This window comes from Argopecten irradians, chromosome 6 (genome assembly GCF_041381155.1).
Source record: "Argopecten irradians isolate NY chromosome 6, Ai_NY, whole genome shotgun sequence".
Taxonomy (NCBI): domain Eukaryota; kingdom Metazoa; phylum Mollusca; class Bivalvia; order Pectinida; family Pectinidae; genus Argopecten; species Argopecten irradians.
Genome location: NC_091139.1, coordinates 21,875,403 through 21,889,510, shown reverse-complemented (window position 1 = coordinate 21,889,510; position 14,108 = coordinate 21,875,403). Strand labels below are relative to the sequence as shown.

The window sequence follows — 14,108 nt, the reverse complement described above, 5'->3', positions numbered from 1 at the left end:
GCAGTGGACCGTGTCCGAGAATCATTTCTGTATGAAACTGATCTAATCTACAGAATGTATTAATCTTATATAATTGTATATAACATAAGTAAATTTATCTAATTGCTACTTTTGTACTTTTGTTCAAAAAGGATGTAAGTAAGAAAGACTTACCAATTGCAGAAGGAAATACTTAGTAAATGCCTAAGAGATTTAGTCCCATCACAACTTAGGGATCTTGGGATAGGCTAAGACACAAGACGTCACACAAGTGTTAACATTGTTCAGAAAACTAGAAACGCAATACTTTGCTCCTTGCATGGACAGTTCTCCAACACAACACATTTTTAATTATATTAATCAGTCTTTAAGCCAAAAATTTTTTTTCACGCATTTCTTACAAGTTCACCCCTTGATATTGTTTAAAGGCCCACTACCTTTCCGAAATGGTTTTTGATTTTTAAAATGGGAATGTAAAACGAATTTAATAATTTTGTCGAGTGGCAAAAGTTATTAACTTAACGTTAATACTACACTTATTATCACCTCCTAAACAATTTAATTAAAATAAATAAAATGTTAATTTTCATAACGCGGGTCGTCTTATGTTTTCCCCCGTCGTCCTAAATACCGCGCGGTAGTTGACTATCACTGCGGCAGACGGTAAAACAGCGAAATGACTCTCCATTGTTATCATATATTACGCAGGAAATCTTGCATATGTTTGGTGTTGTAACCTCATCTTAGGCCATCGGTATATATTTTCTGAGGTAATTAATGTTTTTAAGAAAGCTTTATATTTTGCTCCGGAAAGGTAGTGGGCCTTTAATGCTTTCTTTTATAATACTATGTTTATTTGAAACATTCGTTACCCATTTCATAGATGATGTTTTGGGAAACTGTCACATGTGTTTGATGCCCCACCTTTCGGCATGCGCAAATTTATCTAATTTGTTTAGAAACCGTACTACTCCAATACAATTTTATGCTGATTTATGATAACGCAAATGTGCTCCTATGATAACGCATCGTTCTGTCATTGCATACTGATGATTTGCGCGCTTTGGTTTAGTACACGGAATGTCGAAAAAAACAACAGAAGACTATTCTAATACCAATCTAAAACAAAAACAATAACGTCGACAGAAAAGAAAATCACAAATGAAAGCTAAGTGGTAGTTATTTTGATAGTTGTCGGCTATCAAGTTGTTTTAATTTTTGCTAAGGAAAGTAAGAGTTATTGCCCTTTAGTCAGTACTGAATCGCCTAATTTAATCTGTAATCGATCCATCTATTACAGTTTTTGTAAAAAAAACACCTTATCGTTTCTGATTCTAACTTATATTTCTGCTTGATATGCGCTTTTTTGCATCGCAGTTGAGCGAGAATCTACAAACTACGATGATTTCACCACTGAAGCATACAAATTTTATGATTTATGCTAAGGCTATGCCGTTTTATATCATGCATAAAAGAGAAAAGGAGTAGTACTAGAAAAAGCCTCTTCATGTCTTTCCATACCGGATCGTCTCCTGAACGGCCGAAGAAAGAGCTTTCACCTGGAGGTCCAGGGAGTCCCTAAAATGGCAAAGGCCAAAGGCCAAAGTAACTTTAAGTTTTAAACTTTAACTTTAAGATTACTTATTATATTAATTTGATGTTTATCGTAATGGAATTAAATTGGTCGTTGAATAATGTTTTTATAGAAATTGATTTATGGCTATCAATAAATAAAGAATAAAAACAAACAACTTCTCGCGTTTTTCATTCCTTAAAATCAAATGCTCCGAAATAGGGCAAATATGCTTTTAATGGCGAATTATTGAAAATCGAATAAAACAAACAAAAACATCACAACATATGCAGTAATGTATTAAACATCAAATCCAATAACTTCACTTGTAATCATTACATTTTATATTAGAAGATTAAGGAGGCCAAATGGAGTTCACACATATGTAGACTTTGTTGATACGAATTACGCTAAAATAAGATTATTGTTTAGATAGTAAGAGTTATTACCCTTTCACCCTGGTTCCCCTTGTCTCCCCGTTCTCCCGGTAGACCTGGTAAACCCTAAAGGGATAAAAAAGAGAAAATGTTATAAATAATGAGAGATAAAACGACAAATGTATGATATACCTATATCACTATAAAAGTATACTTCATTGCTAACACAGTTCAATATTAACATGAGCCATGGGTAGATATAAATTGTCTTCGACACCAATGTTCAAGACCAATACGTGCTAGTTTGCTTAGTGTTGTGTTTTCGCTTTTCACAGAAGACTTCCGTTTTCCTCCAGAACCAAAACTTAAATACACTGTTACAAATTCATGTAACATTAGAAGTAACCCCATACAACTGTATCTCTGTGTGATATACGTAGTATATTATGTCATAAAACCATCTCTGAGCATCAGTCCTATTTTATATGAGTGGAAGTACATATATATTACAGAAATGCTTAATGGTAACTTCTTACCTGAATCCCCTGCTCTCCGTCAACACCGTCATTTCCTCTCTCACCTTTAGGTCCCTGCCGTTTAGTAAACAAAACAATAATTAAAACAAAATCCTAAGTTTTAATTCATTTCCAACGAAAATAAATTCAAAAAGTTTCGCAACAAAGATTCGAGAATCTAGACTTATAGTGAGAAATAGCTATCATCTTTAATATGTAATTTCTATATTTTGTACACAGCTCGGATATTAAAAGATATAAACATAGCCATTTACCGTATCTCCTGGTCGTCCGTGAGGTCCGATCATACCCGGTTCACCAGCTACTCCCTACACATCAACGAGGATCGAGACAATGAAAGACATATTGAACAATGTACAGAGTAGATCTGTTAGATACCATCACAATTGTATAAAGTGATATTATAATTTGAAACAAAATTTTAAATTTTTGCATATTTTTAGAAGTATCAGTAGCAAATGCTATATGAAACAAATGAAATATTTACCGGAATGCCGTCAATGCCTGCAATACCCATAGGACCTTCATCACCTTTGTCCCCCTAAATTCAAAGAATGATATAAAATCTTGAATTACATACATATTTGTATTACATTAACAAGCTATCCAATGTCAAAGTATTATTAAAATATCAAATACAAAATAAATCTTATTGATAATTGAACATCAAAGTTTAAAATGAAACATTAATATGTCAAGTTCCAAGCAAGAAGAGATCAAGCGTATTTAGTTTGAGATAAATGTTTTAAATATATTGCATAGGTAACTTGATAAAACATAATGATTAATTTACCTTCAAACCCCTCTTTCCTTCCTCTCCTTGTTCGCCTTTGTCACCCTAAATATGAATTAAATAAATGACGTATTCTATATTTCTCCTGAGAATATCTGATGATGAATCAACAACAATATCTTTACGAATTTTTTTAAAAATATCACCACACTTATTTCATTATTCATTAGTTTTCTACAAAGTATAATTTCATGTGTGTATAATATGATTCATTTGCGGGAAAAAATCATAAACATATAATCTATGATTTCAAATTCGACAATAATATTATTGACGCTGACGACCAAAGATACCTTTGACTATTTGTATTTGATACTTGTTTATTTATTACATTGATCATTATAATGCATTATACTACCTTTGGTCCTATATCACCCTGAGGTCCTTGTGGGCCCACTGGTCCGGCAGGTCCCTGTTAGGAGGATCACCATACATAATAAGCATAGACAGACATGAATATAGTAATGAAATACACGTGTACTTTACACAATCAACAATGTCTGTTAGGTAAGCTACACGTAGTGATGACCTAGTATTCCTAAAACATTTGTGAATATTGTCAAGTTAATATCAGTCTCTTTGAATTCCATTTAAATAATATTATCACTCGCATAGAGAAATCTGAAACTTTAAACGACAGTACTGCTTCAAACATTTCGTTTTACAGAAGCTGGTTATATTTACCTCTACAGGAATGTGGTTAGACATATCAGGTTCAAGAATCTGGCCCTGTGGAAAAACACAAAACAGGAAATCATTTCACTGATTACTGAGACGTGAAAAACGCCTTTTATTGACGTTCCGTCGTATACAGAACGTCCATTTTTTGTTGTCATATTTTGTCAGATCGTCAGATGGAAACTCATGCAGATGTCAAAAATAAATGTCAAGCGAAGAAAAACGCACTGACAAAATCATATGGTTCATGTAGCCTTAAGATTTACCAACGAGTAAATCAGCAACTGCTTTGTCGCATTGCCGGGTGTTAACAAGATTTTAACTACCGATAAAAATAGATGGCCTTATTGTCTAGTCTTCATTTGGTAAATCGAGGATTGATTTATCTTTTTAGACTGGGTAACTCTTTTAAAACCGTTGATAAAAGTACGTGTTTGTAGTTATTATTTTAATCGTTTTAAGATCATCTCATGGATTTTCATATATTACTTTACGAATGTTTGAAATACCTTTTATCGTTGCGAGGGGTTTTTACGATAACCACTTGGTGATTGTTGCTATAATATGCAAGTATCAATATTTGTGTAATATTGATCAGATTGATAGACTAATATCAATTATTGTCGATTATATTCCATTTCAAAAATCACAACACTACCTGACAGAAACAATGTTATTTTTTTCTATCCTTGATTCAGTCTGTGAAAGTCTGGCACGCAAACCAAACCCCTGAATTTTATAATAATCATTTTAATATGTATTTAACTGCACGTGTTAACCTGAAGATTATATATCACTAAGAACAGTTCAATCCAATACTCTTATCATTTGTTTTATCATTGTCTCGACACGCCGACCTCTGGTTTGATTGTGTACATATTTAAGAGTATCCTACCGCCGGCCCTGGTGGCCCTGCTGGTCCCTGGATTCCCTGTTTTCCTGGTACTCCATCTGCTCCCTGTTAAAGAAAGACATACTTTAGGATCATCAAAGCACACTTCATAAATAGCAACACAAAGAACGACGTAGGTTTTATAATATTAGGTTTACAAATGAACGTTTTAATTTTTGTTGACAGATTAATGGAATTTCAATACTATAAGGATATGAAATTCAAAGGATATAGACAAAGGACTCACGTTAAAGCCTCGGGGTCCTTGCTCCCCGGGGTCACCTTGCTGCCCGCGTTCACCCTAAAAGAGACATAAATCGCACGTAAAATATAAATATTATATCTCGTACACGTTTCTCTTTCAAGCATCGAATTATTTCATGATCCATTCACCTTTGAAGAATTAACTTAATTCAGATCAATTTTCATGTGACCTCGTGTATAAAAACATTTCGAGTAATAGATATAACATGGCAATATGTATCATAAAGACATGTATCGCAAAAATATACACCTTCAAACACATCTATATATACATTTGATGTGAAATGCATTCATTTACGGTAGATGAAAAATCTAAAACTATAAGCAGGGCTGAACTACACAGATGTCTAAATCTTTTAAGATATAATCTTTCAGAAAGTTATTCTAAACCAGAATATTTTTATCTTTCCTATTAATCACCATGCAGTAGATATACATTTCCGTAAATGAACAACAGTTACAATTTATTACATTCAAGTTTAATGGTCATCTTTGAGTGCGTGATTCTGTCACTACCTATTAGCCCCCGGCTGTTGACAGAACATATCATACCAAATTGTGATTAAATATTATCTATTTCATAGACGGACGGGGCAAACCCATTGACAAAAATGTCATTCTTAATTCACTCAACGAGACGTCAATTTGTATTGTCAATGAAAACATCTCACTGCGTACTTAACTCAGTCAGATCTCTTCTATCGCGAGGCGGATAATTTAAGAGCGTAAAATAGCTACTTTATAAAGCGTTCTCGCTGTATTGGGTATCACGCCCTCAATCAGATATCGATACAGCGGACAAGACAATACGGCTGGTTTGATGAGGTTTGACAGGGCATAAAGTCTACGAGGATAGAAATACATGTCAAACCGCTAATCGCTCCCAAACTGTCAGCAATTCAATTACTCTTTATACAAAAACATTCCTCTAATTATGTCTATACACAGGTAATAATCTGTCATGTGAATACAAGTCAATATGGGTCACATAGCTGAATATCACATCATAGCATGATATTCAAAGGTGATCTCAAATCGAATTGGCAGGTCGAGATGTGACGGTTATTTGACAAATTAAAGTCTTAATAAACAAAAGGTCAAGATTTTGTTTCGTCTTATAAAAGAAAATAAATATCATAAAATGTAGCACCTGACACATAATGTGTAGTGCATTATCAAAGTTGTTGAGATACGTTTCGTTATACAAGTTTAAGTAATTTGCAGTCGATAAACTGTGTCGTAATATTTAGCATGATATTAGAAATACAAAATGTTTACAAAGCTACTTTAATTTTGATAGATTTCATAACACATTGATTTCTTTAAATCCAATCGTTACGACTGTATTTGTTATGTGTATCAAAGGTAGTTACAGTGTCATCGAAAACACCATTTTCCCAAATAAAACGCAATCGAAAAATCGTAAAGTATGAAAATTAAAGTAGGCCCACGTTATTCGCTGTGGTCAATGTAGTTTTGGTGAATAATGTGTTGTGTAAAACCTTATTTGTTCTTTTATCACACATATATATTGTTTTTGGAAGACGTATTATTTACGAAAAGTTATATTTATAAATGTAGAAAGTTTAACCTTAAAAAGTATGGATATAGCAGAACGCATTTTATGCATATATAAGCGCTCTTAACAAATGCGTTTAGTCATGAATCAAACAAGCGGTTAAAACACACAGTGTGTCACACTGCCCTTTATCTACCTCGTCGTAGAATTCAAAACTAAGCCGATAGTACTGACAGGTCATTAAGATATTACCACAAGACTATGTAACTAAAGTCTAATGAATTCCGGAACGGCAGTCCATTATTAACTCTTAACATTAATCGCTATTTTTAACAGTGATGATCTTGAGTTTTAAAAAGAGTCGGAATTTATGAGACAGGTCTATCCACTTTCAACCCATTAAGGACCACTTAACACCTCTAGGAATCTATTGGATCCCACTACTATTGAATTAGGCCAGTGACAACCCTCAACCTTCTAATCTTGATCAAGGTAAAACAATGGGGCAATGCCTCTTTAATGAATAGTATTACAGAAGTTGTCTGTCGTAAATGAATTGTATTACATAGTCGTACAATGTTGTTTAAGAACGGTCGGTGATCAAAGCGTCCAAATGGGACCTAATGATCATGTTTGTATATTAGATAACAGGGATCCCACATAAAACCCATACTATAAAGATGTAATGATACGAGTTTACAAGCTGAGGTCAGCACTCTAACATAGTACCGATGTTAAAACCGACATACGCTCTAAAGAATACAAAAATCATATATATCCGTGAAATATCATAGGATTCGAAGGCACTTTGAAGTGGAAGATTTCATTTTCAATTAGTAAATTTCATTTCAAAATGTTTTTTCAATGGTTTTTCTAATCAGTAATTAAAAAATAAACAAACAAACTTAAAAATTAAAAACTACATTATATATTAGAAATTATGTATATCAAATATTTACTTATGTAAAGACTGATTCTGTGTTGTTTGAACACTAAACGAATGTTATATACATCAATTTTTATTTGTAGATCTATGTTTAACATTTTATGTGCTATAACGAATGATATATCGGAACATTTGGAAAGTGTTTCATTTGAATCTGTTATTAATTCCTAGCGAGACACTCATTAACCTATAGGAGTAGTGCATTAAAGGGGCAGTCTTTATTTGTTATTAATAAACTCATTATTTAAGTTAATCTTAACTTTAAACCGTGTGCCAAGTAGCGGTATGTGTATGTTCAGATCGGGCGATAAATATCTGTTTTCATTTATAAGTCGGAGATGCACATTGTTCTTTGCCAAAATATACTTGTGTTAATGCAACACTTCTTTCTCATATTGGCTTTAAGACAAAATGTCTACATTTTCAAACGATTTTGTCGACTCTAATTATTGAATGTCTGGAGTTTTATATGAGATGGGTTTTGTTTTTTATTATTTTTGAACTCATAGTAATTACGCATCATTGAAATAATATCTTCATATGGTTTCAGTATTAGGCTAACAGTCTTTGTGCAAATACAAAATATGATTTATATACAGACAACATTGGCATGAAGACATGCTACAATGACATATCATCAGTGAAATGGCTTACCAATTATCATATAATACTGATTTCGTTTCATTACCATTGTGAAAAAACATACATAATTATTAAAGTTCTAAATACGAAAATGAATTTAAACAGGTATTATTGACGTATTCTCTCTCACCTGATTTCCCTTTTCTCCCCGTTCACCTCTTTGCCCGGTCATTCCCTATAATAAATCAATTATGTTATATAGATATTGTCGGTGTCATTTTCAAATAAAATAGGAAAACGAAGTGGAATAATTTCATGATTGAAACAAAAATCATGGAATAAATTAATTTTTAATTTTGTAAAAGACAAACATATTACTACAATAAGGTAAGTTGATATCAGTTGAAGATAAGAAAGTAATAACAAATTTGCATGAAAATGTATAAACAAACTTTTGTTTTCTTTTTTTTTCAAATATCAATGTATTGATCACTTCATATGTCTTGGCAAAATAATAGAGTGATTACCTGAGGACCTGGTTGACCTTGTGGGCCTTGCGAACCTTCTGGACCGGCAGGACCAACAACCTGTAGATACGTACATCAAATAATTTTATCAAAGATATGTAAATCGTGTATTTTATTTCATTCGAAAATAAAACACAACATTAACGTTGCGATAGGTGATGACATTAGAAATTGAAGTCCACAACTGACAGATACTCTGAGTGCTGAACTAAATGCAGCTAGAACATGTCAGTGTGTCTGTAATGTTACAACAAAAGAAAGATATTTTCAGGTAGTGGTTTAAATTGATTACAAGTTGCTTATTAATAAGGTGTTTTATCAAACTTACACTTTCTCCGGGCCTGCCAGTTTTGCCGGGAATGCCTGGGGTCCCAGGCTGACCATCCCTTCCCTAATTAATGTATACAAATGACAATCTTATTAAAAAAACATCAAAGTCGAATAGTTAATTGTTTTATATTGATTTTCATTCAGGTAAGAAAGGAGACAAACCAGACTTATTCTTGATCTTGGACACATAATGTGTACTATATTTCCTACAAAATAATATATATTTTTTCACTTCGGAGAGCCTGTTATGTTCTCACTTTATACTGTTCCAAGTAAGGAACATGTATTGATTATAAATTAATTGTAATGTCCTTCATTTTAAGTTAGAACTATTAATACAAACCCGTTCACCCCTTTCCCCTGGTGGACCCATATCGCCAGACAAACCATCTTTACCCTACAACAAAACCATGATTTTCGAACAGGTATGATGTTTGAATGCCTGAGACAAGATTTACATGCATTATAATAACATCCCATTACAAATAAATCAGAAGAAAATATATAAATTACAGATAGTACGTTTCCAATGGATAGTTAAATAATTTCTGAAACCAATAAATAAAATATAAAATATAAATCATTATGCAAATATATTAATATTGCGTGAAGTATAACTTCACTTTGATAATAGAATTAGATAATCAATCATCCAAAAACCATTCTGGGAGGTAAAGCGAAAGATGCTCAACGTGTACATGCTACTGTATATCGATAAGGTAGGAATTCGTCAATACTAACGTCCAATCCAGGTACTCCGGGTTCACCCTGACCACCATCATCTCCCCGCGGTCCCTCCGGACCTCTTGGTCCTTGTGGTCCAGTTTTGCCTGGAGTTCCAGCTTTACCCTGATCAATGATGAAATGTTTGAGCTTTTGAATGGCTTAAAATGTAGCAATTTACATTCAGAGAAGAATTATTGTAACAAAACTCATTCAGAGAAGTCTTATTGAATATTTTTTTTTCATTTTCTTTGCATCTTTCGAGTTTATTATTGATTGTTCATTATGTGTTATACGAAAATCATGCCTTTTTACAAATTTATTTTGTATATTCTTTTTAAACATCTGGTAGTATGACAATCATTATGCCACGTAACTCATCAAAATATATCTAATATACTAACAGCCTTTCCATCTCTGCCAGCCGCACCCCTTTCCCCTGGTTCTCCCTTTGGTCCCATCAGTCCATCAATTCCATCTAGACCATCACGTCCATTTCTTCCTGGGGCTCCCTGAAGGTATAGCGTTCATTCTTGTAAGTTTTCTTTCGTTATTATCTATGTTATGTTGTGAAAGCATGTTTGTATTTTATGTCTTGTGTATGAAAATTGAATTATCGGGTTATATTCTCGATTTCACGGCACAGCGCCATTAATGTAATTAATATCTGCGTAATATTAATGGTAAAAATAGTTAAATTAGATATACTCTGAAAGCTAGATCGCCAAAATTTAAAACTTGTAAAATTTGATTTTCTCATTTTATATTCATCATGTATGTTTACGTATAATGCTTTTAAGTTACTTTGAATCTATTTTATTGAAGAGTATATTGTAATAATTACGATAAAGATATATATATTTTATCACATTGAAAATATAATAATCATACGTGTAGTTACGCCAAATGGTCATGCTTACATTGGTTCCGTTGAATCCACGTGGTCCTGCTGGGCATTGTACTGAGCAGCCCATGTCTCCTCTTCTCTGTAGGAACAGTATAGTTTATGATCAATAATACTTTATATTTATTAAGTGAACTTGTATTTAGATTACCTATTTACTATTATCATACCTCTAAAGAAGTGTTAACCCAAACCAGGAATAACATACATCTAGAATAATGATCTAATAATGAAAAAGAAAAAAAGACCAATAAAAGTTTTCAAAAACAGTATTCACATATCAATCCATAAAACTAAAAAAAAAGAGTTTTCAAAACGTTAGTTGAAATATGTACTTACTTAAAATGAAGTTACCTTCAATAGATCTATTTTGGTGGCAATGATATACAAGCATATTTTGGAATAAATTATTAAGATATTCACCAACCCAAACCGTGCTGTATTGGTTTACAGGGGTACATAAATATATTTAACCTTATGGCCGTGTTAATTATCAAAACAAATGAAATGTGAGATTAAGCAGTAATTGCGTATTTCAATAATTGAAATAAAAAAGTGAAGGTTTGTAAGATTCATTATTTCGAATGATTTTCATATGTCATTATAATGAAAATAGAAATAGAAACTGATTGAGTCGTGTGTCGGTGGAGCCGACTCTGATAAGTATGTATTCACTGTCCGCTATGAGATCATAGTACCTGATAATTCATTAAATTGATTATTACTTGGTGAGTAAACGTTCAATAGGTTCTTCATAACCATCGTTTAACTGTGCTTGGTTCTTTTGTTTTGTCTTTTATCTACTTCAAATATTGAGTATGTGAGAAAATACATATGAACTCTGGAATGGTTATAAATAATACTTATTGAGCTTGTGCCCTTTGCCATGAACATACCTCAAATTATGTAACTTACGCTACTACTTCCTGTAACATTTGAAACAGTTTACAAGGCTATTAAAATCTGTAAAGCAATGAAAGGCTAAGTAGGTTATAAAGCAGGCACCTCGGCATGAACTGTTCATAGCAGCCGATTGATTGTTAGCTTTCTTATAAAATATTTATAATGGTTTAGTTTATAACGTTATACAAATCAAAATGAAAAAACACCTATAATATATATAAAAGTTAATTATATCACATGTTAATTGTTGAACGTAAAAAATATAATATATCGAATGTTATATTTAAAGAATAATGCGTGTTAAACTGACAGATCATTTTGAAACGGGATCTACAAGTCGGTAGGACATAAACAAAGTCACGTGTGCTAAAGTGATCTGCTTCTGTTTTACATGTGTACCAGGATGGAAGTTGTTCAGGACAATTACTCTTCATTATGTAATCTTCTTGTAGAACTCATGTGAATTCCATAACGTTCCACGAAACAAGCATTACTTTATAATCAACCTTACAGGTTGTATCAGCATGTACATACTGTTTTATCTGTAGTTTACATTTTAAAGAAATCGTACTGTTTTTGGTGCAGCTATGAATCATAGCATCTACAATAGCATTGATTCTGAGGTGATTCTTTCTGTTACCATGCACGGACACCTTACATTGCTTCAGCAAGTGCAACACATCACAAATAATGATAGTCAGTGTATTTGAACTTTATAGTCGACCGCCAAAGATGCATTTCATTCTAGGATGATCTTAATCGTGAATGTATCTGTGAAACGCCTCGGCAAAATTACATTATCAGTTATTCTTATTTCATGTATTGTATCATTTTTATATGGTCTTTTTAAACTGCCGTGAAAACGCGCCATTGGAATGTTTAAATTGCTCGTTTTGCAGATGCTAACATGCTACATGGGTACAAACTATGATCATAGGCAGAACATATTTTTATGTCTTGATAATGAATACAAGATTATTGGAAAGGTTTCTTTTACACATTTTGATGCAAATTTTGATATTGAATTACCAAACATTTCACTATCGCTCTGTAATGTGCAACCCGTCAATAAAGCTCAAGGTAGGTATACATACATAGTTATATTTCATAAATATGCAAATCAATGTGCGACCTATATCTCCTGTGTGCAGTACAACTCACTACTTGCTGTTGGACCTTAGTCCCATTTTTTATCTGTTCAAATGCAATGTAAACCAAAGAAAGAAAAGTGACAGAAGAACACTTATACACGACAATACTAATATGCATTCGATAGATAGTTTTCAAACAAATTGAAAGAAGACTTCAATAGTAGTATGTTAAATGCAGGCAAACTAGCATTATGTTCTATCACATCACGCATGCACACAAGCAACCGGAACTGTACCTGCTCGCTCATGTAGTTTCTCGATTCGCTCTAAAGAAGAAATTGACATCACATTTTAACACCAACACCCGTCATGCAGATGTCGTACAAAATAACTCTCCTTTATGCACGGCACCGGCCATTCGTTGACATGAGAACGTTTCTTATGCTATGAGCAGACGATTTGGTGATACGACAAAACGAACACCGTCAAGCAATTCAAACAAATAAAAAATCAAAACACATCCAAATATCTGTAAAGGTATCAAATATTTAAAAGAACAACAATGACATGTACTTTTGACATCATGAAAACAATGAAAACAATTCTTGTAAAATAATTTCTGAAAAAGCGTAACTTTGCACTAAGCACATAGACATCGGGTAAAGAGATAGCTGCTGATGGCAGGCTATACAGTATATGTATTGTAGTAGTTTATGTTACATGATACTTGGAGTATGATTGACCGTAAACTGAGTGTCAATGGATGTTTCATATAGACTGGTTTACTTACTGGGAGTTCGTCACAGTTTTCACGTTGGTGCTTTGACGGATCGCAATGAATGACCAGCCATTGGATTTCGAACTGAAAAAAGACATAATGAATCAGATAAAAACCAAGGTACTGTACTTTACAGTATTTCATTGAATTTCATGTATATCAATACATCACAATCTTTATAATTAAAAGAATATAAAACACTGATGAACAATTGCTAAAAATGATTTCATTTAAAAGTATTAATGGCGTTGTAATACATACAGTGAAATACAAATAATTGAAATAATTTGTTTTACATGTTTTCTAAAACTACACGCAATCATTGAACTCATTGGAACAATCACCTTTGCCAGAAGGTATTGTTCAAAAGTTTAGGAATTCATGGACTTTAAAAACTGGAATTTTAGCCACATAGTTCGGTAAAAAATATTATCAATTGCATTAAATATTTTAACTGTTATTATACGACATATACAATTCACATCGGTAAATCGTTCAGCTGTTATTATAATCATACCTATTATTTGATTATTGTAACAATGACCCTTATATTACATCATGATCATCATAAACGATAAAGAGTAGTCTGTACATCAATTTATTGATGAACTTAATCTTACCAAATAACACCCTTGCAAATAACTATTAGCAATATCAGAGCAGAAGTAGCACATGGTTGGCTGATTACAAATTAGAAACTTTGCGCCCAATGT

General features: G+C 32.7%; 1 protein-coding gene across 7 annotated transcripts in view; it reads right to left on the bottom strand.

Annotated features, from left to right (window-relative positions):
* The window catches only part of LOC138325328 (collagen alpha-1(IX) chain-like), a 116,945-nt gene that overhangs the window by 31,398 nt on the left and 71,439 nt on the right, over nucleotides 1–14,108 (bottom strand). For 6 of the 7 annotated variants that reach the window (XM_069270892.1, XM_069270891.1, XM_069270890.1 and 3 more), the window contains exons 8-26: nucleotides 13,408–13,479; nucleotides 12,914–12,943; nucleotides 10,640–10,705; nucleotides 10,124–10,231; nucleotides 9,738–9,845; nucleotides 9,340–9,393; nucleotides 8,995–9,057; nucleotides 8,667–8,726; nucleotides 8,330–8,374; nucleotides 5,076–5,129; nucleotides 4,832–4,894; nucleotides 3,943–3,987; nucleotides 3,617–3,670; nucleotides 3,259–3,303; nucleotides 2,953–3,006; nucleotides 2,720–2,773; nucleotides 2,466–2,519; nucleotides 2,002–2,055; nucleotides 1,501–1,557 (exon numbers count right to left, since the gene is read on the bottom strand). In XM_069270892.1, the coding sequence (XP_069126993.1) occupies nucleotides 1,501–1,557; nucleotides 2,002–2,055; nucleotides 2,466–2,519; nucleotides 2,720–2,773; nucleotides 2,953–3,006; nucleotides 3,259–3,303; nucleotides 3,617–3,670; nucleotides 3,943–3,987; nucleotides 4,832–4,894; nucleotides 5,076–5,129; nucleotides 8,330–8,374; nucleotides 8,667–8,726; nucleotides 8,995–9,057; nucleotides 9,340–9,393; nucleotides 9,738–9,845; nucleotides 10,124–10,231; nucleotides 10,640–10,705; nucleotides 12,914–12,943; nucleotides 13,408–13,479 (1,140 nt within the window). The remainder of the gene's footprint in view (nucleotides 1–1,500; nucleotides 1,558–2,001; nucleotides 2,056–2,465; nucleotides 2,520–2,719; nucleotides 2,774–2,952; nucleotides 3,007–3,258; nucleotides 3,304–3,616; nucleotides 3,671–3,942; nucleotides 3,988–4,831; nucleotides 4,895–5,075; nucleotides 5,130–8,329; nucleotides 8,375–8,666; nucleotides 8,727–8,994; nucleotides 9,058–9,339; nucleotides 9,394–9,737; nucleotides 9,846–10,123; nucleotides 10,232–10,639; nucleotides 10,706–12,913; nucleotides 12,944–13,407; nucleotides 13,480–14,108) is intronic. The other variant, XM_069270893.1, reaches the window with a different exon arrangement.